At 53.2% G+C, this 25,918-nt stretch overlaps 1 protein-coding gene across 4 annotated transcripts; it reads left to right on the top strand.

The window, feature by feature from the left end:
• The first annotated feature begins 433 nt into the window (after window positions 1–433).
• Window positions 434–21,893, top strand: LOC126943738 (C-type lectin domain family 18 member A). Of its 4 annotated transcripts, XM_050772751.1 has the most exons (16): window positions 434–1,139; window positions 1,257–1,446; window positions 6,318–6,417; window positions 8,133–8,660; window positions 9,191–9,420; window positions 9,972–10,063; window positions 12,197–12,436; window positions 16,913–17,010; window positions 17,429–17,550; window positions 17,708–17,815; window positions 18,314–18,406; window positions 18,776–18,882; window positions 19,510–19,639; window positions 19,934–20,030; window positions 20,928–21,019; window positions 21,529–21,893. In XM_050772751.1, the coding sequence occupies exons 5-16, from the start codon at window positions 9,297–9,299 to the stop codon at window positions 21,564–21,566; spliced, it is 1,341 nt and encodes a 446-aa protein (XP_050628708.1). In that variant the 5' UTR covers window positions 434–1,139; window positions 1,257–1,446; window positions 6,318–6,417; window positions 8,133–8,660; window positions 9,191–9,296; the 3' UTR covers window positions 21,567–21,893. The 4 variants fall into 4 exon arrangements, 3 of the variants coding, with proteins under 3 accessions (XP_050628708.1, XP_050628709.1, XP_050628710.1); XM_050772752.1 differs by lacking the exons at window positions 434–1,139; window positions 1,257–1,446; window positions 6,318–6,417 and having other exon boundaries at window positions 6,906–8,660; XM_050772753.1 differs by lacking the exons at window positions 434–1,139; window positions 1,257–1,446; window positions 6,318–6,417; window positions 8,133–8,660; window positions 18,314–18,406 and having other exon boundaries at window positions 8,760–9,420.
• The last annotated feature ends 4,025 nt before the right edge of the window (window positions 21,894–25,918 follow it).

Here is a 25,918-nt window from a genome sequence, read left to right as displayed (position 1 = left end):
AGCATGGGCAGCTTAGGGAGACCCAGTCTCTACCAAAAATCAAAAAATTAGCCAGGTAGAGTAGTGCGTGCCTGTAGTCCCAGTTACCCAGGAGGCTGAGGTGAAAGGATCGCTTCAGCCCAGAAGCTCAAGACTGCAATGAGCCATGATCGTGCCACCACACTCCAGCCTGGGCGACAGATGAAGGCCCTGTCTCAAAAAATAAATTAGGCCGGGCGCAGTGGCTCACGCCTGTAATCCCAGAACTTTGGGAGGCCGAGGCGGGAGGATCACGAGGTCAGAAGATCAAGACCACCCTGGCTAACACGGTGAAACCCCGTCTCTACTAAAAATACAAAAAATTAGCTGGGTGTGCTGGTGGGCGCCAGTAGTCCCAGCTACTCGGGAGGCTGTGGCAGGAGAATGGCGTGAACCCAGGAGGCGGAGCTTGCAGTGAGCCGAGATTGCGCCTCGGCACTCCAGTCTGGGTGACAGAGCAAGACTCCGTCCCCCCTCCCAAAAAATAAATAAATAAATTAATTAATTAATTAATAGGCCGGGCGCGGTGGCTCACACCTGTATCCCAGCACTTTGGGAGGTCGAGGCAGAGGAATTGCTTGAGCCAAGGAGTTCAAGACCAGCCCGAGCAACTTAGGGAGACACCATCTTTACCAAAAATCAAAAAATTAGCCAGGTAGAGTGGTGTGTGCCTGTAGTCCCAATTACCCAGGAGGCTGAGGTGAAGGGATTGCTTCAGCCCAGAAGTTCAAGACTGCAGTGAGCCGTGATTGTGCCACCGCACCCCAGCCTGGATGACAGATCAAGGCCCTGTCTCAAAAAATATAATACTTGACCCATTGCAAGATCTTTCCATGCACGACAGCTGTTCTTGTATTACTCTTCCAGGATGAATTGCACGGCCTGCTCCCTTGGGTTTCCAGGTCACGGGAGATGAGCAAAACTGAATGATCTCAGTAGGCCAAGAGCAAAGGACGTGGGTCCAGACCTGGTGGCCAGTTGCTTGTGATGGGAGCTGGGCTGGAGTCGCCAAGTGCCACTAGTACTGACATCTTTTAACTATGTTCATTGTGACTTGTTTATTTATAAAAGTAACCACTGCGCCTTGGTGTGGACTGAACTCTGAACTCCAGATGCATGCGGTGAGTTAACCATGGTCTGGGGAGCTCTGTTTCCATGCCCAGGACATGCATCTGTGAGCATCATATGTGAGCAGATATAGCCATGCCTCTGGTGATTTGAACGCCTGCGCTTTCCAGCTGCTTCAGGGTCCTGAACATCGATGGATGTTTCTACTTCATTCCCTCCTCAGCCCAGCTGGTCCCACTCTGCGACTGTGCTCTAGGCATTTCATCTCAACTGGGTGACACACTTGAATACAGCAATTATGAGAACAGCAACCTCAGAAGAACATCTGGCATCCAGACCTTGCCAGCCTATTTGCACAAGGTACCAACTTCTGTAAGCCTTGAAAAGCTAAGTTATCCAGGCTGGGTGCAGTGGCACACTCCTGTAATCCCAGCATTTTTTGGAAGGCCGAGGCAGGCAGATCACTTGAGGTCAGGAGTTCAAGACCAGTCTGGCCAACATGGCGAAACCCCATCTGTACTAAAAATACAAAAATTAGCCGGGTGTGGTAGTGCATGTCTATAATCCCAGCTACTTGAGAGGCTGAAGCAGGAGAATCGCTTGAACCCGGGAGGCAGAGGTTGCAGTGAGCCGAGACCGCACCACTGCACTCCAGCCTGGGCAACAGATCCCTTGGTATAGATACAGGGAGCTTGGGTGGTCTCATCACAGCAGAACCTCAGCTCTTGGCATGTTCTTTCCTTTGCTACCAGCTTTTGAAACTGAAGTGTAGCAGAGTCATGAACCAGACTCTGAAACATGAACCAGAGAAACATTTTAAGAAGTAGCGGCTGACCAGGAGTTGGAGGTTGCAGTGAACTATGGTTGCACCTGTGAATAGCCACTGCACTCCACCATGGGCAACATAGTGAGACCCCTATCTTAAAAAAAAAAAAAAAAGGTCAGGCACGGTGGCTCAAGCCTGTAATCCCAGCACTTTGGGAGGCCAAGGCAGGTGGATCACAGGGTCAGGAGATCAAGACCATCCTGGCTAACACAGTGAAACCCCATCTCTACTAAAAATACAAAAAATTAGCCAGGCGTGATGGCAGGCGCCTGTAGTCCCAGCCACTCGGGAGGCTGAGGCAAGAGAATGGTGTGAACCCAGGAGGTGGAGCTTGCAGTGAGCTGAGATGGCACCACTGCACTCCAGCCTGGGCGACAGAGCGAGACTCCGTTTCAAAAACAAGAAAAAAGAAAAAAAAGAAAATGGCCAGGCGCAGTGGCTTACAACTGTAATATCAGTGCTTTGGGAGGCCAAGGCAGGAGGATCACTTGAGCCCAGGAATTTTAGACCAGCCTAGACAACATGGCAAGACCCCGTCTCTACCAAAAATACAAAAAATTAGCTGAGCATGCCGTTGCATGCCCATAGTCCCAACTACCCGGGAGGCTGAGGTGGGAGGATCACCTGAACCCCAGAGCTTTTTTTTTTTTCCAGACAGGGTCTCACTCTGTCACCCAGGCTGAGTGAGACCCTGTCTGGAAAAAAAAAAAAAAGGCAGCTGGGTATGGTGGCATGTGCCCATAGTCCTACCTGCTCAGGAGGCTGAGGCATGAGGATGGCTTGAGCCCAGGAGTTCGAGGTTACTCTGAGCAATGATGGTGCCACTGCACTCCAGCCTGGGTGACAAAGCAAGACCCTCAAATAAAACAAAATAATTGGCCATAAATATAAGAGTTTTTTTGTATGTTGTTCATTCTGTTCCCTTGATCTATATGTCTATCCTTTTTCCATATCTTATAGATGTGATTACTAGAAGTTTCTTTTTTTTTTTTTTTTTTTTTTTTTTGAGACGGTGTCTCGCTCTGTAGCCCGGGCTGGAGTGCAGTGGCCGGATCTCAGCTCACTGCAAGCTCCGCCTCCCAGGTTTACGCCATTCTCCTGCCTCAGCCTCCCGAGTAGCTGGGACTACAGGCGCCCACCACCTCGCCCGGCTAGTTTTTTGTATTTTTTAGTAGAGACGGGGTTTCACGGTGTTCGCCAGGATGGTCTCGATCTCCTGACCTCGTGATCCGCCCGTCTCGGCCTCCCAAAGTGCTGGGATTACAGGCTTGAGCCACCGCGCCCGGCCACTAGAAGTTTCATAGCAAGTTTTGAAATCAGGTAGTATACATTCTCCAATTTTATTCTTTTTCAGATGTGTTTTGGTTATTCTAATTCCTTTGCATTTCCATGCAAATTTTAAGATCCAATTTTAAGATTCAATTTTAAGATCCAATTTGAGATAGATCTTGCTATATTGCCCAGGCTGGTCTCAAACTCCTGGGCTCAAGGGATCCTCCTGCCTCAGCCTCCCAAATAGCTGGGATTACAGGCACATGCTACCACACCTGGCCTCTCAACTGCTTTAAAAGAAACACAACAACGAAAATCTTTTGGAAGTTTGATGGGCATTGCATTGAATTAATAGACAAATTTGGGGAGAATTACCATTCATCTATACCGTGAAATCTGTCTCTACTAAAAATACAAAAATTGGCCAGGTGTGGTGACTCATGCCTAATAATCTCAGCACTTTGGGAGGCCAAGGTGTGCGGCTCACTTGAGATCAGGAGTTCAAGACCTGCCTGGCCAACGTGGTGAGACCCTGCCTCTACTAAAAATATAAAAATTAGCCGGGTGTGGTGGCAGGCGCCTGTGAGCAAGCTACTTGGGAGGCTGAGGCAGGATAATCACTTAAATCCGGGAGGTGGAGGTTGCAGTAGGAAGAGATCACGCCACTGCACTCCAGCCTGGATGACAGAGCAAGAATCAGTCTCAAAAAACAACAAAACAATATTGAGTCTTCTATTCCATGAATGTGAAATGTCTATGCATTTTTTTAGATCTTTAGTTTCTCTCAGCAATGTTTTACAGTTTTATATGTATGGATTTTTTTTTTTTTTTTTTTTTTTTTTGAGAATGGGTCTCATTCTATCGCCTAGTCTGCAGTGCAATGGTGCAATCTCGGCTCACTGTAACGTCCACCTCCCGGGTTCAAGCAATTCTCCTGCCTCAGCCTCCTGAGTAGCTGGGATTATAGTTGCCCTCCACCACGCCTGGCTAATTTTTTGTATTTTTAGTAGAGATGAGGTTTCACCATGTTGACCAGGATGGTCTTGAACTCCTGACCTCAAGCAATCCATCCACCTCGGTCTCCCAAAGTGCTGGGATTACAGATGTCATGTGTGCCTGGCCATGTGTGGAACTGTTTTCTCAATTTCATTTTTGGATTGTTTATTGCCAGTTTATAGAAATGCAGTGAATTTTGGTGTGTTAATTTTGTATTGTGAGACCTTTATTCTAGTAGGATTTTTTTTTTTTTTAAATATTCCTTCGGATTTTCTACAGTAGAATTATATCATCTGCAAATGAAGATAGTTTTACTTCTTTCTTTTCAGTATGGATGCCTTTAATGTCTCTTTGTTAATTAATGCACACATTGCACATTCAGTAGTACAATGTTTGGTGGGACCGGTGAGGAAAGACATCCTTGCCTTGTTTTGATCTTAGGGAGGAAAGTCTTTGGTCTCACTGTTAAGTGTGATATTAGCTGTACGTTTTTCATAAGGGCTGTGTTCATTTGCTAGGGCTGTCATACAAGGTACCACATGCTGGGTGGCTTAAAAAACAGAATGTATTTTCTCAGGAGGCATAAAGGCCAAGATCAAGGTGCGGGGGGGTTGGTTTCCTCTGAGGATCGCTCTCCTTGGCTTGTCTGCAGCTGCCTTCTCCCTGTGTCTTCACGGGACCTTCCCTCTGTGTGTCTCTTCTTTTTTTTTTTTTTTTTTTTTTTTTTTTTTTTTTTTCCAAAAAATTTTATTTTTTTTTTTTTTTTTTTTTTTATTTTCCAAACAATTTTATTGTTTTTTTTTTTTTTTTTTTTTTTATTTTCCAAACAATTTTATTATTTTTTTTTTTTTTTTTTTTTTTATTTTCCAAACAATTTTATTGTTTTTTTTTTTTTTTTTTTTTTTTTATTTTCCAAACAATTTTATTGTTTTTTTTTTTTTTTTTTTTTTTTTTTTTTTTATTTTTGTGTGTCTCTTCTTATAACGGGACCAGTCAGGTTGGATCAGGACCCATCCCAATGACCTCATTTAACTTTATTTACCTCTTTAAAGACCCTATCTCTAAATACAGTGACACGGAGGTAATGGAGTTAGAACTTCAACATACTAATTTGGGGCAACATACTAATTTGGGGCTCATGCCTGTAATCCTAGCAGATAGCTTGAACTTTGAGACCAGCCTGGGCAACATGGTGAAGCCCATCTCTACTAAAAATACAAAAATTACCTGGGTCTGGTGGCGCACACCCACAGTCCAGCTACTCAGGAGGCTGAGGTAGGAAGATGGCTTGAGCCTGGGATGTGGAGGTCACACCCCAGAAGCAGAGGTCACAGTAAACCGATATCATGCCACTGCACTCCCTCTTCTTCTTTTCTTGGGCAACAGAACCAGACTTCATCTCGAGAAAAATTAAAAAATTAAATAGACATGAATTTTATTTTTGTTTTTTAGAGTCTCATTCTGTTGCCCAGGCTGGAGTGCAGTGGTGTGACCTCAGCTCACTGCAACCTCTGTCTCCTGGGCTTAAGTGATTCTCATACCTCAGCCTCCCAAGTAGCTGGGGTTACAGGTGTGTGCCACCATACCCAGCTAATTTTTGTATTTTTAGTAGAGACAGGATTTTGCCATGTTGGCCAGGCTAGTCTCAAACTCCTGACCTCAGGTGATCTGCCCACCTCGGCCTCCCAAAGTGCTGGTACTACTGTCGTGAGCCACTGCACCTGGCCTAATTTTTTTTTTTTTCTTGAGACAGAATCTTGGTCTGTTACCCAGGCTGGTGTGTAGTGGCATGATCACAGTTCACTGCAGCCTTGACCTCCCCGGCTCAGGCTATCCTCCCACCTCAGCCTCCCAGGTAGGTGGGACTATGGACACATGCTACCACGCCCAGCTAATTTTTTGTATTTTTTTTAGAGACAGGATTTCACCATGCTGCCCAGGCTGGTCTCAAACTCCTGAGCTCAAGCAGTCCACCCACCTTGGCCTCCCAAAGTGCTGGGATTATAGGTGTCAGCTACTATGCCTGGCCTGGACATATAATTTTTAGAAGAAAATGTGGCCACAACTCTCCTAGAGTTGAATGGTTTTTTGTTTTGTTTTGTTTTGTTTCGTGTTTTTTTTTGTTTTGTTTTTGGAGACCATCAACAAGATTTCAAGGCTTTAAAGAAAGGAGCTGCTTCAGGAAGAGACAAAATGACTTGACCGCTATAACCTTCAAGTGCAGACTGGGCGAAGAGGTATCAACTGTGCATGAGCTGGAGAGGGGTGGGATAGATAGAGACACAGGTGATAAAGAAAATATAGCAAAATGTGAATCCTACAGTCTGGGTGGCGGATGTAAACCCTGTAATAGCCTCACCTGGGGAAAGTTGCCTTGCAAGAACAAGGCTGCCCATTCTCCAGACCCACCCAGGCCACCAAGCAGGCTGCAGTAAAAAGTCTGAGCCCAGGAGGAAGTACCTCGGAAACCAAGTTGCGATGCTCTGGTTAGGGGCCCAGCAGAGGGGTCATCCTAGCTCTACACCATTGGATACTGAGTTTCAGGAGTGGGAGTGCCATCCTCAGGGTCACACAGCGTGTCGGTTCCAGCCTAGACCTTCCAGTGTCTCATTAATCTTTTATCCACTCAGCTTCTCTTCTGGCTCATGAACCTTGCTCTCCTGGGACTCTTTTTTTTTTTTTGAGGGGTTGGGGGTGGGACAGAGTCTCGCTCTGTCGCCCAGGATGGAGTACAATGGTGCCATATTGATTCACTGCAACCTCCGCCTCCCAGATTCGAGCAATTCTCCTGCCTCAGCCTCCCGAGTAGCTGGGACTACAGCTAAACCACCCTGTCCAGCTAATTTTTGTATTTTTACTAGAGACAGGGTTTCACCATGTTGGCCAGGCTGGTCTCGAACTCCTGACCTCAAGTGATCTGCTTGCCTTGGCCTCCCAAAGTTCTGGGATTACAGGCATGAGCCACCGTGCCCGGCCTGGGACTCTTCTTGCAGTGAGCCAGGGCCATGGAGCCCTTCAAAAGTTGCTCCTCCCAACCCCCAAAATATATTTTTCTCCCACCTGTCCCAAGTGCCTGGCATCATACCATATGGGCCAACTGGCCATGTTTGCCATGGAAGCCCAAGAGGAGGAAGTGGGTCTTTTATGACCCAGCACAGCAGAGCTGTGGAAAGTGCACTGAGAAAGGTCAGGATGTGAACTAAAGCATTGGGAATGGGAAGGCAGAGACCTTGGATTAGCTGGGATGCTCCATGCCCTCGCTGAGTGACCTTGGACAAGCCCCTTAGACACACTGAGCCCATTTCCTTATCTCCACGACGGGCTTCCCACCTGCTACTGCACCGGGTTCTTGTGGCAATAATTGAACTCACACATGCAAACAGGCTTTAGTTCAATAATTGATCTCACACATGCAAACAGGCTTTGTGAGCTCGATAAACACAGGGGGCATGGCCAGGTGTGGTGGCTCATGCCTGTAACCCCAGCACTTTGGGAGGCCAAGGTGGGAAGATCGCTTGAGCCCAGGAGTTGGAGACCAGCCTAGACAACACGACGAAATCCTGTCTCTACCAAAAAAATTAAAAAATAAGCCAGGCATGGTGGCACACACCTGGTCCCAGCTACTTGGGAGGCTGAGGTGGGAGGATCACTTGGGCCCAAGAGGTCAAGGCTGCAGTGAGCTGAGATTATAACACTCCAACCTGAGTGACTGAGTGAGACTGTCTAAAAAGTAAAAATACACCAAAAAACAGGTAACTATTAAGCATTGCTAGGACCCGCATGCGGTGACCCTGAGGGTGCTGGGTTTCTGTTTGAGGGAGAAGAAACTCCTGAGCCCCTAGGTATTGTGGGGGACACACAGTTCCAGACTGCCTGCACGTCCTGTATGCCTGGCCTCGTCCGCATCCCTGGCACCCATGACGATAGCCGCATTCCACTGGTGTTTCCCCAGGAAAGCCAACCCTACCTGCATCTCAGCGGAGCTTCCACGGAGTTGGAACCCCACTCCGAGAAGGTGCGGGCTCGGGCCAGGGATCACACAAACTCCAGAAGGAGGATGTAGTTGGTTTGCAAGGCTGTGACCTGGTTGAATAACCTTTGATCTGCCCCGAGAGGAATGTGGGCATTAGGCTGCGGCCCACAGGACAGCCCTGTTTTTTCAGGGCTGTCCTGTGGCCCACGGTGCAGATCTGCTCCAGCTCACTCTGGTGGGATCATGCCAACCACGGCTGGGCCACGGAACTTCATGGCAAGGTGCTGCCCTCCTGCTACGCCGCCTGTCTAGAAGCAGACTTGATCCGAGCAGGACTGGAGTCAGCCAAGGGCATCACGTGCTCTGGTCCCCGCCTGCCTTGACTCCTCCTGCCTCACTCCCCCATGGCCCATAGTCACGTGGGTGAAGGTGGTGGGCACCGGGGCTGGGCCCAGCCCCCGACACTGCCCAGATATACTTTCCTAAGGCACCCTTTTCCTAGCGCAGGTGCGGCCGCAGCCCACCCCTCTTCAGGCCCACAGATCGCACCTCTCTGGTGTGCGGTTACCTCTTGCCTATGTTTAATTCATGGCTGGGGGGTTGGGACGAGCTTCCTGAGAAAGAAAATAACTCCCCTGGGGTCTTGCCCAGTTCCTGCTCACCAGAAGGACCATAGCCGAGGTCCCAGCCTCCTCCCAGGGCCCAGGACTGGGGAGTGGAAGCCATCAGGGGGCTCGGAGGACACTGTCCCAGACAGGACACAGCCGTTGGTCACTAATCCGCAGCCCTGGAATGTCCGTGGGCCAATCAGCGGGGTCTCTGGGGGCTCCCCAAGGGCGCTAATAATCCTACAATGATTAGCAGGGGCCACGGGGTCAGTGCACGCCACTCTGCCTGCTGTCGGGGGCGGGCTGGCCAGGCTGAGGCCAGAGCAGGCAGGCATCCCCCGGAGTCGTCTCTTTTCATGCCAGCGCCAACAGGAGGCTGTTTGGACACACTGATTACTCACTCACCAGCCTCCCTCTTTTGTCCACCAGCCCAGCCTGACTCCTGGAGATTGTGAATAGCTCCATCCAGCCTGAGAAACAGGCCGGGTGGCTGAGCCAGGCTGTGCTCGGAGCGCCTGACAGGCCCAACAGACCCATGCTGCATTCGGAGACCTCCCCTGGCCGGGGCCACCTCCTGGCTGTGCTCCTGGCCTTCCTTGGCACCACCTGGGCAGAGGTGTGGCCACCCCAGCTACAGGAGCAGGCTCCGATGGCCAGAGGTAAGGGACACCTGGTGAGGAGGTAGGTGGAGGCACCATTACGAGCTCGGTGGAGTGGGTGCTAGGAGACTTCTGGAAGCCCGGTCCCAGGCCAGTCCTGCAGGTGGTTTAATGAGGAAGCCCTGGGACAGCCTGGGGTGGTGAGGGGTGGATGCTGGACTGGTGAGGAAGGAGGAGGAAGGGGGCCAGGGCTGGGGTCAAGGAGGAATGCCCGAGGGAGTCTGTGGCTGGGGCCTGGAGAAACTCAGTGGCCCAGAGGAGCCCCAGACAGGGGCCTGCTGGGAGCCAGGGCTGGCCCCCCTACACCCAGCCCCCACCTCTGTTCCCTCCCGCCACCCCGTCCCCAGCACTCAGCCCACGCCTGCTGTACCTGGTCTCTCTCTCAGCCTGGCTGCATCACTGTGCCCCCTGTCCCCTGCACCCACCATACTCCTCTCCCATCTTGTTTTCCGAGGGCGGGGACGTGTGCTTATTTTGCTGTGGTGGGTCCAGGTGCCCCCATCCTCGGGCTACCTAAGAACTGAAAGAACTCCCTTCTCTCCCCACCCCAGCCCTGACCAGGAAGGAGAGTTTCTTGCTCCTTTCCCTGCACAACCGCCTGCGCAGCTGGGTCCAGCCCCCTGCGGCTGACATGCGGAGGCTGGTGAGTACCAGACCCAGCTGGGCTCTGCCAGGGGGGCGGCTGGAGGCACAGACCCCAGAGGGCAGCTCGGGAGGCCACGCCTGTCCAGGCACTCTTCCACTTGACCAGGGTGGGAAGGCACAGCCAGGCACGTTGGCCCTGAGGGACCAAGGCCCTGGTTGCTGGAGGTCTCTGCAACTTCTTAACCCCCCACCCTCAGTTCAGGAGGTCGGGCCCCTTGGCTCCCACTTGCCTGAAGGGCAGGACCTTGGGCCTTCCCTGGCATCTTGTTGCCATGGAGACCAGGAGCCGCTGGAGGAGCCGGATCCCCTCCTCCAGGGAAGGACCCCTGCAGGGCGGGAGGGCCAGGGAGGGAGAGGGTCCTGCTGGGCTGGGGAGGCGCTTCTGTGCAAGGACCCAGCGCCTCCTCCTGAGCTTATCTGAGCCACTAGGACAGGCCTTGCCCATGTTCTCTGCTCACTCAGTCGTCCACATTTTCAGCAGGGGCCGGGGATCGGGGGTATAGTGTTCTCCACCAGCCTGGCTGGGGCTGCTGGGTTGGGGCTGTCATCTGGGGGCTCAGAAACGCTGCCCCCCATTGTCTGGGACCCCAGCAGCCCCAGCCCATGTTAGCAGGCCAGGGAGCCAGGGCAGGGTGGTGGGGGCGGGAGGGTTCCCCATGGCTGCTTCCCATGAACTCCTCCGAGGCAGGCGGCCACGGTGGCGTCCTTGAGCACTCTAGGGTCAGTTTCCCAGGAGGTGGGGGTGGGGTAGCTAAATGGGGGAGGTCGCTTCTCTCCCTTTCCCCGCCCTGAGCGGCTCGGCCGCTCCTCAGGCTCAGACCCTGTGCCGCCAGGGCTGCTCCCAGCTGTGACCTCCGTGGTGGGTACTCCTGCCTGGGACCCCAGGAGGGCCTGCGGCAGTCAATGGCTGGCAGTTGGCACCCTTTCCAGGGCCCTTTTGTCAAAGTCCTAGAAAACTTCATTTCCATAAAGGTGCAAATGGAGCTCCATGTCTCAGCCTCCCTCATGGCCCGGCCCCAAGCACCCTCCGGGCCTCTAGGGCTCTGGGGCACCCCTTCTCTGGACACAGTGGAGACTGAAGGTCTTGTGGAGGTGTGGGGTTGCTGAGGGACCCCGGGGAGCCTTCATCAGAGGTAAAACCCCAATGGACATTAGTGCAGGGCAAAGTCGGCTTGGGGTGCAGCCCTGAGGGCCCCCCCACCCTGCACCCACTCAGTGCTTTTGAGTTCTATCCTACAGGCACCTCCCTGCTCCATTTACAGATGAGCTCAGGGAGTCTCGGGAGATCAGGGGTCTGCAGCAGGTCACCCAGGGGTGGCGATTGCCAGGCCCCTTGTTTAAGAAGAGGGAGGGGGCTGGGCGCGGTGGCTGACACCTGTAATCCCAGCACTTTGGGAGGCTGACACAAGCAGATCACCTAAGGTCAGCAGTTTGAGACCAGCATGGCCAACGTGGTGAAACCCTGTCTCTACTAAAAATACAAAAATTAGCCAGATGTGGTGTCACATGGCTCTAATCCCAGCTACTTGGGAGGCTGAGGCAGGAGAATCGCTTGAACCTGGGAGGCGGAGTTTGCAGTAAGCCGAGATTGCTCCACTGCACTCCAGACTGGGCAACAGGGTGAGACTCTGTCTTAAAAAAAAGAAGAAGAGGGAGGGGGCGGGGTTAGCTGTGCGTGGTAGGGAGCCGATGAGGCAGGTACGGGGACAGGAGACCAGGGCGGAGAGGCGTGGCTGTAGGGCGTCTTGCATCACAGGAGGGCAGCATGGCCCGGTGGGAGTAGGGGAGTCTTTCTGACAACGGCCAGGGCCCAAACACAGAACCAGTCTGTAAGGCGTGGGCACTGCTCACTTGACCAGATGGGAGAAAGACAGCAGGAGCCCATCCCACTGCCTGGGCAGGGCTGAAGGATGCCCACAACAGGATTCAGAGATGGAGGCTCAGTCCTGAGAGGCTGGGCTCCTCCTGGACGAGCATCAGACAACACCACTGCTTCCTCCAGCAGGACTCCTCATCCAGTGCTCTCTTTGCCTCCTGACCTGGCACCCGGTGGATGCTCAGAGATGGTAGGGGAGGCCTGGCCCAGCAGTCAAAGGCCTCCCACAGATGTCTCTGTTTGTGCTTCCCCCAGGACTGGAGTGACAGCCTGGCCCAACTGGCTCAAGCCAGGGCAGCCCTCTGTGGAACCCCAACCCCCAGCCTGGCGTCCGCCCCGTGGCGCACCTTGCAAGTGGGCTGGAACGTGCAGCTGCTGCCTGCGGGCTCAGCGTCCTTTGTCGAAGTGGTCAGCCTGTGGTTTGCAGAGGGGCAGCGGTACAGCCACGCGGCAGGGGAGTGTGCCCGCAATGCCACCTGCACCCACTACACGCAGGTGAGTGTGTTGCAGTGATGCCAGTGTGCCAGTTCCCAGATACAGGCTCCTGCTGGGCCATCTCAGAAGAGGCTAGTTTGACCTAAATGTTGGGATTCCTTTTCCTCCAATTTGTTTAGTTTTACTTTTTTTTTTTTTTTGAGACAGAGTCTTGCTCTGTTGCCCAGGCTACAGTGCAACGGTGCAATCTCGGCTCACTGCAACCTCCGCCTCCTGGGTTCAAGTGATTCTTGTGCTTCAGCCTCCTGAGTAGCTGGGATTACAGGCGCCCACAACCACGCCCAGCTAATTTTTTGTATTTTTAGTAGAGATGGGGTTTCACTGTGTTAGCCAGTATGGTCTCGATTTCCTGACCTCGTGATCCACCCACCTCAACCTCCCAAAGTGCTGGGATTACAGGCGTGAGCCACTGTGCCTGGCCATATTTTTGCTTTTTTAGAGACACGGTCTCACTCTGTCACCACAGGCTGGAGTGCAGTGGCATGATCTCAGCTCACTGCAACCTCTGTCTCCTAGATTCAAGCGATTCTTGTGCCTCAGCCTCCTGAGTAGCTGGGATTACAGGTACGCGCCACTACACCCAGCTCATTTTTTTGGTATTTTTAGTAGAGATGGGGTTTCACCATGTTGGCCAGGCTGATCTCGAACTCCAGACCTCAAATGATCTGCCCGCCTCAGCCTCCCAAAGTGCTGGAATTATAGGCGTGAGCCACTATGCCTGGCCTAAGCCACTTTTTTTCAATCTGAAATATGAATAATAATTTCAAACATAAACTTATTTATTTATTTATTTATTTATTTATTTATTTATTTATTTGAGACGAAGTCTTGTTCTGTCACCCAGAATGGAGTGGAATGGCGTGATTGCAGCTCACTAGAACCTACACCTCCCAGATTCAAGTGATTCTTCTGCCTCAGCCTCCCAAGTAGCTGGGACTACAGGCATGAGCCACCACACCTGGCTAATTTTTGTATTTTTAGTAGAGATGGGGTTTCACCATGTTGGCCAGGCTGGGTCTCAAACCCCTGACCTCAAGTGATCCACCTGCCTGGGCCTCCCAAAGTGCTGGGATTACACGTGTGAGCCACTGTGCCTGGCCTCAAACATAAATTTAAAATGGCCCCACTCTTACCCACTACGTAGGTTTAGAAGATGCTACTAAACTAAAGCCCCGCTCCTCCCTTTTCCCTGCTGTCCCTCCCTGGAGGGAATCTTCTTGAAGTTCAGGAGCATCACTGCCAAGCAAGTTTCCATTTTTTCTCTTCATTCAACAGATATTTGTTGAGGATTTTCTATACACACCTGGCACTGTTCAGGTGCTAAGGCATGGCACTGAAAAACACAAGCGAAATCCCAGGAAATATTGAATACCTCTACTACTTACGCAAGTGTGTTGTGCATGTTTAAGTATTACATAAGGCTGGGCGTGGTGGCTCACGCCTGTAATCCCAGCACTTTGGGAGGCCAAGGTGGGAGGATTGCCTGAGCCCAGGAGTTTGAGACCAGCCTGGGCCACATGGCAAAAACCTGCCTCTACAAAAAATACAAAAATTACCCGGGTGTGATGGTGTGTGCCTGTAGTTCCAGTTACTTGGGAGGCTGAGGTAGGAGAATTGCTTGAGCCTGGGAGGTGAAGATTGCACTGAGCTGAGATTGTACCATTGCACTCCAGCCTGGCCAGCAGGAGTAAAACCCTGTCTCAGAGAAAAAAGAACATGTGCCTACAACTAGGTGTTGCCAAAGTGATTACACCAACTGGAGAGACGAGCAAACCAGTTCCCACTTCCCAAAGATCTTGTGGCTCTTTAATTTTTTTTTTTTTTTTTTTGAGACGGAGTCTTGCTCTGTCGCCCAGGCTGGAGTGCAGTGGTGCGATCTCGGCTCACTGCAAGCTCCACCCCCCAGGTTCAAACCATTCTCCTGCCTCAGCCTCCCAAGTAACTGGGACTACAGGCACCCACCACCACACCCGGCTAATTTTTTGTATTTTTTAGTAGAGACGTGGTTTCACCATGTTAGCCAGGATGGTCTTAATCTCTTGACCTCATGATCTGCCCACCTCGGCCTCCCAGAGTGCTGGGATTACAGGCGTGAGCCACTGCGCCCAGCCTGGCTCCTTAAGTTTTGTCAGACTCAAAGGTGTGAAAAACCTAACCCTGTTTTCTTGTTGTTAGTTGTTTTTTGTTTATTTTGTTTTTGTTGGGTTTTTTTGAGTCAGAGTCTCGCTCTGTCACCCAGGCTGGAGTGCAGTGGTGCGATCTCAGCTCACTACAACCTCCTCCTCCTGAGTTCAAGAGATTCTCCTGTGATAGCCTCCTGAGTATCTGGGATTACAGGCGCCCACCACCACACCCGGCTAATTTTTGTATTTTTAGTAGAGACGGGGTTTTGCCATGTTGGCCAGGCTGGTCTCGAACACCTGACCTCAGGTAATCCACCCACCTCGGCCTCCCAAACTGTTGGGATTATAGGCGTGAGCCACCGTGCCCGGCCTCTATTATTGTTTCTAATTTTCTTGATATGAATGTTTAGATCATTAATTTTAAATCTTTTTTGTTTCTACTATATACATTTAAAGCTATAAATTTCCCTTTAAACGATTTCAGCTACATCCAATAAGTTTTGATATTTAATGTTTTCATTGTTATTTAGGGATGTTTTTTCTATTTCCAATCATGATATTGTCTTTGTTTTGAGACAGGGTCTGGCTCTGTCGCCCAGGCTGGAGTGCAGTGGTGCAATCTCAGCTCACTGCAGCCTCAACTTCCTGGGCTCAGGTGATCTTCCCACCTCAGGTCCAAAGTAGATGGGAATACAGGTGTATGCCACCATGCCTGGCTAATTTCTTGTATTTGTATTAGAGAAAGGGTTTTGCCATGTTGACCAGGCTGATCTGGAACTTCTGAACTCACATGATCCACCCAACTCAGCCTCCCAAAGTGCTGGGATTACAGATGTGAACCACCACACCTAGCCATGATGTTGTTTTAGATTTTGAAGTGTATCTTTAAGTTTCTGAACTATGTTATCTTCTTAATTTACTTGTAAATTATTCAGTTTAAATTTCATTGCACTGAATTCATAGAATGTGGCGTGTAGGATGTGTTGATTCTTTGGTATTTGTTGAAACTTGCATAATGGTCTAATGTGTGGTCTTGCTTTGTGGTTTGCAGAAGTCCCATGCATTCTGAAAAACAATACATGTTCTTTAAGTGTTGGATTCATGTATATGATCACATGTTCACATCTGGCTGCTACAAGCCAGTCTTGTACATGTAATTTTTAGTCTCTACTGGAGAGTTTGTTTCACTTTTCTTATATATTGGCCATTTGTGCTATTTCCAAGTTGTCGCTGATTCTAAGACTTTAAACTGGTTTGCAGAGCTGTATCCATTAGCTTTTGCTGCATGACATTCTACCCCAAAATTTAGCAGCTTACGATTCTGCATGTCAGCCACTTGGGTTGGGCTCAGCAGGGAGGTTTTCTGGTCTTGGCTGGGCCCACTCATATGCCTGCAATCAAGTAGGGGGCTGGCTGGGAGCTGGCTGTGCAAAAAGGCCTCTAGTGGTTCATCTGTATTCCATGAGGCCTTTCAACCTCCACCAGGCTTTACTGAGCTTGTTCATGTAGTGGCTGAGCATGGTTCTATGAGAATGAGTGGAAATGGCAAGGTCTCTTAAGGCCAAGTTCAAAATCAGCTCAATATCACTTCTGCTGCATTCTGGTGGCCAACACCAGTTACAGGGCCAGCCAGATTCAAGGAGCAAGGAAAGAGACACCTCTCCTTACTGCAAAAAGCTGCAGAGTCACATTTAAAAGAGTGGGCTAGTGCAAGAAGTGAAGGGTTGTGGTCATAATGCAGTCACAAGGCCCTTGATGTCCCAGTCTTTTTTTGGCTAGTCCCCTCCACCCATCAACGATCTCCCCTCCCTTCAGGTATCTGCTAGCCCTCCCCTCTCCATTCCCCTCTCAACTAAGAAAGCCTTCCTAGGCCAGGCATGGTGGCTCACACCTATAATCCCAGCACTTTGGGAGGCTGAAGCAGGCGGATCACCCAAGGTTGGGAGTTCAAGACCAGTCCAACATGGAGAAACCCCATCTCTACTAAAAATACAAAAAAAAAATTAGCCAGGCGTGGTGGCAGTCACCTGTAATCCCAGCTACTCAGGAGGTTGAAACAAGAGAATCGCATGAACCCAGGAGGTGGAGGTTGCGGTGAGCCGAGATTGTGCCATTGCAGTGCAGCCTGGGCAAGAAGAGTGAAACTCCATCTCAAAAATAAAAAAAATTAAAAAAATTAAAAAGCCTTCCTGGACTATTCCCACCCATACTTCTACCCCTGCCCAGGACAGCTGCTGCTCCTGAGCCCCTGAGGAGGTGAGGGAGCCCTCTGTCCGCCTGGATGATAGTGAAAGCTGTGTTCCCCTCCCCAGGAGTTCACGATTGGGTTTCTGATCCCCTGTGTCTCCTGTAGCTCGTGTGGGCCACCTCAAGCCAGCTGGGCTGTGGGCGGCACCTGTGCTCTGCAGACCAGGCAGCGATAGAAGCCTTTGTCTGTGCCTACTCCCCCGGGTAAGCCCTGCTACACCCTCTGCTGGGATGTCTGGGAGGCAGGGAGGGGCGCTTTCACTGAGGGTGAGATGCCCCCCCATCCACCTGAAAGTAAAGTCCGACACCTTCCTCTGCACCCTTGGTGGGAGAAGGGAGGAGAGGAAAGGCAGAGGGTGCTGAAGATTGTGGCCATGCAGAAGGTACTGCTCTGTGGATGCCCCTTCCTGGGTACCAGTCCTGGTATCAGGGAGTTTGTCCAGGATTCGTTTGGAGGTCATCTCTTCTCTCCCAGGGAATCTCTCTATCTCACCCAGCTCCCTAACTCTCTGGCCAGGCCACAGGAACTGTAGGGGCCAGGGGGGCAGGCAGCAGGGACCCACCAGTGCCTTGCCCAAGGCCAGGCCCTCCCACACCCTGTGGTGCCTGCTCGTCGTCACAGAGGCAACTGGGAGGTCAACGGAAAGACAATCGTCCCCTATAAGAAGGGCGCCTGGTGTTCGCTCTGCACAGCCAGCGTCTCGGGCTGCTTCAAAGCCTGGGACCATGCAGGGGGGCTCTGTGGTGAGTGCATGAGGGCTCAGTCTGGTGACCCTGGGGTAGGGGTGGCAGCATCCTACTGGGCTGTCCCAGAAGCCCCGACCCTCAGCACCCAGGGAGGCTCCTGCCCGGCCTGCTGGGAGGAGACCCTTTTCTCGGAGTCCCCTCCTCCTCTGACCAGAGGTCCCCAGGAACCCTTGTCGCATGAGCTGCCAGAACCACGGACGTCTCAACATCAGCACCTGCCACTGCCACTGTCCACCTGGCTACACTGGCAGGTACTGCCAAGGTGAGGGCACTGGAACCTGGGTGTGCCCAGCGCTGCTCTCGCAGCAGGTCCTGGGGCTGCTACACTTCCTGAGTCTCAAGGGTGTTAGAGGTGCTGACCGTGTACTCCCTGAGTCTGCCCACTGCATAGCACTGGCTATTTGCCAGACCCTGAGCTGTGCAGGAGATTCACAGTGAAATCAGGTTCAGCCACTTAGGCTTTGGGAGGAGGACAGAATTAGGATCCAGAAGTGGCTTCTTGCCCCACTGCCCCTCAACCCTAACCCACTCTGTGACTATGGGCAGGTCACCTCCCAAACTCCGATATGCCTCACTCTACAGTGGGAACCAAACCAAAGACACCAGGCATGCCAGCAGTCAGAAGCCTTCGTGGGTTCTGTCTCTGGGAGGGGTATTCTTGCTGTGGTTGGCATTCCCTGGATGTTCGAGGCCTTTGGGGGCAGCATGGGGTCCAGAAGGCTGGGAGCTGAGCCTCTGCCCCACTGCCCTGCCCTGGCAGTGCGGTGCAGCCTGCAGTGTGTGCACGGCCGGTTTCGGGAGGAGGAGTGCTCGTGCGTCTGTGACGTCGGCTACGGGGGAGCCCAGTGTGCCAGTGAGTCCTGCCCCAGGGCCCCCAAAGAGCCAGCCCCTCCCAAGACCCCCTTCAATGGGGCGTCAGCTCCCAGGAGCCTACTATGTACCTCTCTTTCCAACTAATTCGGTGACAACACGTTGAGAGCTTGAAACCAGCCAGAGCGTGGATATTTACACCAAAGAAATTGGCAAATGCTACAAATCATGGATTTTTTTTTTCTTTTGAGAGAGAGCAAGCTCAATGTTCCACACTTACCAGCACACTCCTGACCGTCACCACCCACTCTTTTGGAGCAGGTGGCTGGAGGAAGGGGCTTAGCTCCCTGGCAGGGCAGGAAAGGGCAGGGATTCTGAAGTCCGCACACAAACTCAGGCTCCCCTACCCCAGCCAAGGTGCATTTTCCCTTCCACACCTGTGACCTGAGGATCGACGGAGACTGCTTCATGGTGTCTTCAGAGGCAGACACCTATTACAGAGCCAGGATGAAATGCCAGGTGACGGTCACCCCCACCTTCCCAGGGACCCCCCCAGGGCCTCAAGTGAGGGTCTTAATGGAGGGACCCTGGAGTGAGAGATGCTTTCTTCAATGTCTCTGACCTCACCCTGTTCATCAGCAGAAAGCAGGGGTCATGGACTCTGAGGCTCATAGAAGCCAGGAGGTCACTTATTGACCTGAGGGGTCAAGGTCAAGGCCAACCTCCATCTAAGGGAGTTTCAGGTTGCCTTGCAGGAGGGAATGCAAGATCAGAGTGGCCAGAGCTCGGGGCTGCTCAATAAAACCAGCAGCTCAGACTTCCACTGGCAGCTCTCGAAACCACAGTTAATTTCTGGGGTTGGCAATCAACTCAGATATGTTGAAGACACTGTGCAGGTGAAACAGAACATCCTCAGGGGCCAGACCTTGCCCGGGCCTGTGGGCTGCCGGTTGGGCCGCTGTGCACAGGGAGAAGAGAAGCAGATGTGAGCAGAGGGGACTCCTGCTCTTGGAAGGGAGGCTGTGCGGGCTGGGGGTGATGACAGCCTGGCCAGCACACACGTGACATCCTCGGCCATGGGCGGGGTGGCAGGAAGGGGCAGCCTTCCTAGGAGCCCTGCCTGTGTAACCTGGGGTGGGGTTACAGAGGAAAGGTGGGGTGCTGGCCCAGATCGAGAGCCAGAAAGTGCAGGACATCCTCGCCTTCTACCTGGGCCGCCTGGAGACCACCAACGAGGTGACTGACAGTGACTTCGAGACCAGGAACTTCTGGATCGGTGAGTGCCCGGCTGATTAGGGGTGTGGCGAGTAAGGGGTTGTGATGCCCCAACCTGCTGCAGGAACCCTGGGCTGTGGCAGCTGCCAGCAGATGGCGAGGGTGTGGTAAGGGCCTGGAGCCCGGAGCGGGGCCGGCTGCTCACCCCCTTTCCCGGGGAGGGTCCAGGTAGGGAGCACATGGGGGCTGCCAGCACTGGGAGGAGGGGCCAGAGAAGCAGCTGGCAGCAGACTCCAGGGTCTGAGTGGGCTGGGGGACCTCTGGCCATGGGCCAACCTCGACTATCCCGGCCCAGGGCTCACCTATAAGACCGCCAAGGACTCCTTCCGCTGGGCCACAGGGGAGCACCAGGCCTTCACCAGTTTTGCCTTTGGGCAGCCTGACAACCAGGGGTGAGTGTGGGGTGCCTCCCTCCCCTGGGCCTCCCTGTCACTCGGGCCTGCCTGGCAGAGCCCCCAGGCTACACTGAAGAGCCGCCCCCCATCCTGCTGCCTGGCTGGGTCCTGGCTGGTGCCTGCCAGAGAGTTGTGGGCACAGCTGGTGTGGGCCAGTGCTGTGGTGAGGGAGATGCAAGCCGGAAGGCATGTCACGTGGGAGAGAGGGGCCCAGGAAGCCTCCATCCATCTGTCCATCCCCAGTGTCCCCTGGCTGTGACTCCATCCCTCCAACTCTCATCCACTCACCCCTCCCTCCACGTGCCCTCTGCCTGCATCAGTTACACTGACGCCAGCATTCCTTAGCTGTCACCCCCCGCTGCAGTCATTTACAATACAACCCCGAACCTGTGGACCCACCAGCCATCCTGTACCAAGAACCCTCTGGTCATGTGGCCCCACCCTGCTCTTCAAAGCCCAGGAATGCCCAGGGCCGGGGTGGAGGTGGTCCTGCTGCCAGGCCACCAAGGGCTCCAGTGATTTTAGCCAGCCCTCCTTGCCAGCAGCCGGCCTGTGCCCCTGGCCTATTGCCTGGAGGTAGTCGGCCTTGTTGAGTTCCCAGGTATACCTCTCAAGTGGGCTGTCTATTCCAGTCCACACCGTCCCCACAGGCTGGTGTGGCTGCGTGCTGCCATGGGGTAGGCAGAGCTGCTACCCCAGGAAGGGCCTTCCCTGAGAAGTGGTCTGGGAAGCAGGGATGGGGGCTTAGGGATGGGCCTGGTTCCCAGCAGCCCCATCTGCAGGTGGGGGCTCTGGAGCCCCTGAGATGCAGGGTCCTGATGGCTGGAGGGTTTAGGCCTCTCCCGGACCCCTGACTTCACTCTTCCCTCCTGAGCACCACACCCTGGCCTGCAGGTTTGGCAACTGCGTGGAGCTGCAGGCATCAGCTGCCTTCAACTGGAACGACCAGCGCTGCAAAACCCGAAACCGCTACATCTGCCAGTTTGGTGAGGGCCTTCCTGAGGCTCCCCTTCTCTGATCCCTGTCCCTGGGGGTGCTGCTGACCCGGTCCAGCCTGCAAGGGTATCTAGGTGGCAGGTTCAGAGCGAGTCTGGGCACACGGGGCCATGGAGGATGCCCTGCTCAGGGCCTTGTACCTGTGGGCTCCTGAGCCTAGAGGGGCAACGACAGGCCCAGTGTCACACAGCAAGGCCACACAGGCAGGACTAGAGCTGCAGCTCTGCAGGGAATTTCTCCAAGGACCCTCTTCTCCTGTCATGAAAGCTACTGCCTGGGAACCTGTTGGGTTCCTCAGTGTTCCTGGGAGCCCCATGAACTATGGTGGAGGCAGAGGTGAAACCTGGCATGGCACCAGCTCCCAGCAGCCCCTGCTAGGAAGGTCGGGAGCATCACAGGAACCACGGCCATGGGCACTTCCAGACTGAGCGCAGCAGGGCCCCCATTTTGGGACTGCCTGGGCTGCCATCGAGCCCTGCTCTCTTCTGCTTCCTTCCAGCCCAGGAGCACATCTCCCGGTGGGGTCCAGGGTCCTGAGGCCTGGCCGCACAGCTCCCTCGCCTGCCCTGGGTGCACCAGCTCTGCTTACCTGTCTGCCCACCTGTCTGGAACAAGGGCCAGGTGAAGACCACATGCCTCATGTCCAAAGAGGTCTTAGACCTTGCACTCTGCCGGAAGTTGGGCAGAGAGAGGCATGGAGGCCAGTGAAGGCCAGGGAGTGAGTGTTAGACGCTGAAGGAGAAGACCCCGCCAGTGATCCAAAGAGGCTGCTCTCTTCTACCTGGCCCAGGCCCTGTGGGGCAGCGGAGCTTCCCTGTGGCGTGAACCTCACAGGGTATTAAACTAAGTTATGAATCAGCTGAACCTGTGCATGCTCATTTCAAAGGGAAATTCAGATTATCCAGGACGACCCTGGAGAGACCAGAGGGGGCCTGAGGCTTCACTGCAGAGGCCTCCACCCACCTATTCCCTTTCCTGGTCACCTTCATGGTCCAGGACACTCTCTGGAAGTTCTGGGGCTCCCCAAGAAGAGGAAGACCAGACTCTGCCTCGGGGAGGGGCAGTTCTCATGGCTGGGCCCAGGCAGGCGGGGTATTAATAGAAGCTGCTCTGGATGTCTGGGAGAGCACGCGTGTGTCTTGCCCCCACTGGTGGAGTGTCATCGCACCTGGACCGATGGTGGTCAGAATCTGTGCAGTCCCGCTCCCTCACCCAGCTCCTCAAACCTCACCGTACAAGAGGTTATCACTATTCCAGTTTACAGGTGAAGAATTGAAGGCACAGAGAGTTTGACTTGCAAAAGATCACACAGCTGGGAGTCAAACCCAGTGAATCTGGCTGTCGTTTATTTATTTTTATTTTTTGAGACAGGGTCTCGCTCTGTCGCCCAGGCTGGAGTGCAGGGGTGCAATCAGGGTTCACTGCAGCCTCGACCTCCCAGGCTCAAGCGATCCTCCTGCCTCAGCCTCCCAAGTAGCTGGGACCACAGGTCCACATTGCCGCGCCACACTAATTTTTGTGTTTTTTGTAGAGACGGGGTGGCACCATGTTGCTCAGGCTGGTCTCGAACTCCTGGGCTCAAGCGATCCGCCATCGTGGGCCTCCCAAAGCGCTGGGGTTCCAGGCGCACGGCCCCGCGCCGGCCCAGTCTTTCCCTCTCCCACTGCCTCCCAGGGCTTCGCCTGTCTAAGCGGGCGCGGGCAGCTGTGCTGCGTCCCGACTCAGTGCGGACCTAAGCGGGGCGATCACACAGATGCCTCCAGCTCTCTCTACCGCCCCCGAAGGCGCTCAGCCCTCTGGGCCGGGACCGCGGCCGCGGCGTCCGGAGAGGCCGCCCTGCGCATGCCCGCGGGAGGTGGGTGGCCCGGGCGCGCGCTGCCCAAGGCCTGGGGGCGGTGGGGGCAGCACGGGCTGGGCGGCCGAACCGCGACCTTCGCACCCCGCCCCACGCCTGGTTGGGGACCGGACGCGCCGTCGTGAGTGGGGCGGGTGCAGGTGTCCCTGGGGGCCGGGGCAGACACCGGTGCGGGACGACCTGCTCCCGAGGGGGTCCGCAGGCCACACCCAGAGAAACGGGGGCGCCTCCAGTCATCGCCGCGGTCCGCCCCATTCCGAAGCTTTGACCCCCTGAATCAGCGTCGGGGCAGGGATCCGCGTGCGAGAGGCTGGGAAACTGGGGAGTCCCGGGCCGCCTCTGGAGCCGCCCGGCCTTGGCTGGCTGGTCCTCCTCTTGCGCAGCTCCCGCCTGGCTGGGCCCTGGGCCGCCCTCACTCCCTCCCCGCTGCACCTCCCTCGCGTTTGTCACTCACTGTGCTAGGCTCTCCTGCCTCCGCATGCCCAAGGATCCGGAGGAAAACACGGACCATGACATCAAAAGGCCTTGGCAAAGGAATCATGATTATCGTGATACAGGAAGATTCTGCACCTCAAAGGGGATCCCTGTAGTGAGTTTTGGAAAACGTACAAAGCCTGACTTACGATACGTTTGTGTCTGTGGTGTTTCATCTGGGAACTTACTTTTCCTTGATAGGGTAAGCTCTTCTCACCCAGAGTATGTCCCTCAGTCTGTAAAATTCCATGGTCCCCTACATCTATTAGGGGAGTGAGGAAGGGCAGTGGGCATTGGATCTGCTTCTTAGATAGCCCCCACCTGTGTTTAGCTTCTGTCAGAGGCCTTTGCACCAGAGCAACTCCATCTTGAGTAGGCGCTGAGTAAAATGAGACTGAGACCTACTGGGCTGCGTTCCCAGACGGTTGAGGCATTTCTAAGTCACAGGATGAGATGGGAGGTTGGCAGTAAAACAGTAAAGAAGCCGGCCAAAACCAACCAAAACCAAGATGCCGATGAGAATGACCTCTGGACATCCTCACTGCTACACTCCCACCAGCGCCATGACCGCTTACAATGCTGTGGCGACGCCAGAATGTTACCCTATATGGTCAAAAAGGGGAGGCAATGAATAATCCACCCCTTGTTTAGCATATCATCAAGAAATAACCATAAACATGAGCAACCAGCAGCCCTCGAGGCTGCTTTATGGAGTAGCCATTGTTTTATTTCTTTACTTAGGCTGGAGTGCACTGGCGCGATCTCAGCTCACTGCAAGCTCCGCCTCTCTGGTTCACCCCATTCTCCTGCCTCAGCCTCCCCAGTAGCTGGGACTACAGGCGCCCGCCACCACGCCCGGCTAATTTTTTGTATTTTTATACAAATGTGGAGATGGGGTTTCACCGTGTTAGCCAGGACGGTCTCTGTCTCCTGACCTTGTGATCCGCCCGCCTGGGCCTCCCAAAGTGCTGGGATTACAGGCATGAGCCACCCCGCCCAGCCCTATTCCTTTACTTTTTTTTTTTTTTTTTTTTTTGAGGTGGAGTCTCACACCTGGCCTCCAATATGTTTATTTGTATTGCTGAGGCAGGGGATTGCTTGAGCCCAAGAGTTTGAGGTTGCAGTGAACCATGATCATAAGCTGTATTTCAGCCTGAGAGAGAGATTGAGACCTTGTCTCACAAAATAAAAGTTAAAAAGTCCTTATCTGGAGGTGAAAAAAACGAGTACAAAGATCTAAGTTGGTTCCTAGTCCAGCAGTGTCAGCATCACCAGAGAGCTTGTTAGGCAAATTCTAGCCTGCCCCAACCTACTGAATTGTAGACCCTGAAGAGGGGCTATCTGAATTTTAACAAGGCCTCCCGGTTTGCATGCTCAAGATTGAGAACCACTGGCAAAAGCAAACAATTTTGAGTCTGAAGTCAGCCCACCTGGATTTGAATACAGGCCCTGCTGCTTAATAACTGATTTAGAGCAAATTAGTTACTTAACAGCTAGGTTGACCAGTTGTCCGAGTTTGCCTGGCACTGTCCTGAATTCAGCATTGAAAGTACTACATTAGACTGGGAGCAGTGGCTCACGCCTGTAATCCCAACACTTTGGGAGGCTGAGGCAGGTGGATCACGAGGTCAGGAGATCGAGACCATCCCGGCTAACACGGTGAAACCCCGTCTCTACTAAAAAAATACAAAAAAATTAGCCGGGCGTGGTGGTGGGCGCCTGTAGTCCCAGCTGCTGGGGAGGCTGAGGCAGGAGAATGGCGTGAATCCGGGAGGCAGAGCTTGCAGTGAGCCAAGATTGTGCCAGTGCACTCCAGCCTGGGAGACACAGCGAGACTCTGGCTCAAAAAAAAAAAAAAAAAAGAAAGTACTACATTAATGCGGTGGCTCACGCCTGTAATCCCAGCTTCTCAAGCTGTCCCTGTGGAATCCTCAATATCAGTACATTCATCCTTTTCTAACATCCCCTTCCTCCCTCGCCCGTCCTGCACCCTCAGAATTCATTCTCAGATCAGCTTCCCAGATTTTTGCCAATATCAATTAAAAAAAATTTTTAGCCAACCATATACTGTAAGCCAATATCAATTAGCAAAATCTTTTGTTTCTTTTGGTGATTCAGTATCTTCTCCCTGGAGTTTTTTGATGATTCAGTACCCTCCTAGATTTGCGGGGATCTGACTTGTTATTTAATTCTGGAGAAAATGAGGGGTGGGGCTTATAAGGAGACTCCTTTGCTCCTTTGCAGCAGGGTCATTACAAGGTGTGTTACATAGGGAGATTCTAGCTGCTGGCTAGCTCTTGCTCATGAAAGGCTCTTCCTCTCTCAAGTGAAATGGGGAAGGGGGAACCCAGGCCGACTGAGGTCCTGACATCTTTAGCACCTGGCTTCTCAGGTCACCCAGGGCATCCAAGTGACCAGCTTGGGAAGCAGGATATGTGGGCTGGAGGAAGAGGATACAGCCCACCCTGGAAATAACTGCCATCCCTCCCACCGATATGGTTAGGCTTTGTTTCCCTACCCAGATCTCATCTCGAATTATAATCCCCACGTGTCGAGGGAT

Source organism: Macaca thibetana, chromosome 20 (assembly GCF_024542745.1).
Source record: "Macaca thibetana thibetana isolate TM-01 chromosome 20, ASM2454274v1, whole genome shotgun sequence".
Lineage (NCBI taxonomy): Eukaryota > Metazoa > Chordata > Mammalia > Primates > Cercopithecidae > Macaca > Macaca thibetana.
The sequence above is the reverse complement of the archived record's forward strand: the minus strand, read 5'-3'. Positions and strand labels throughout refer to the sequence as shown.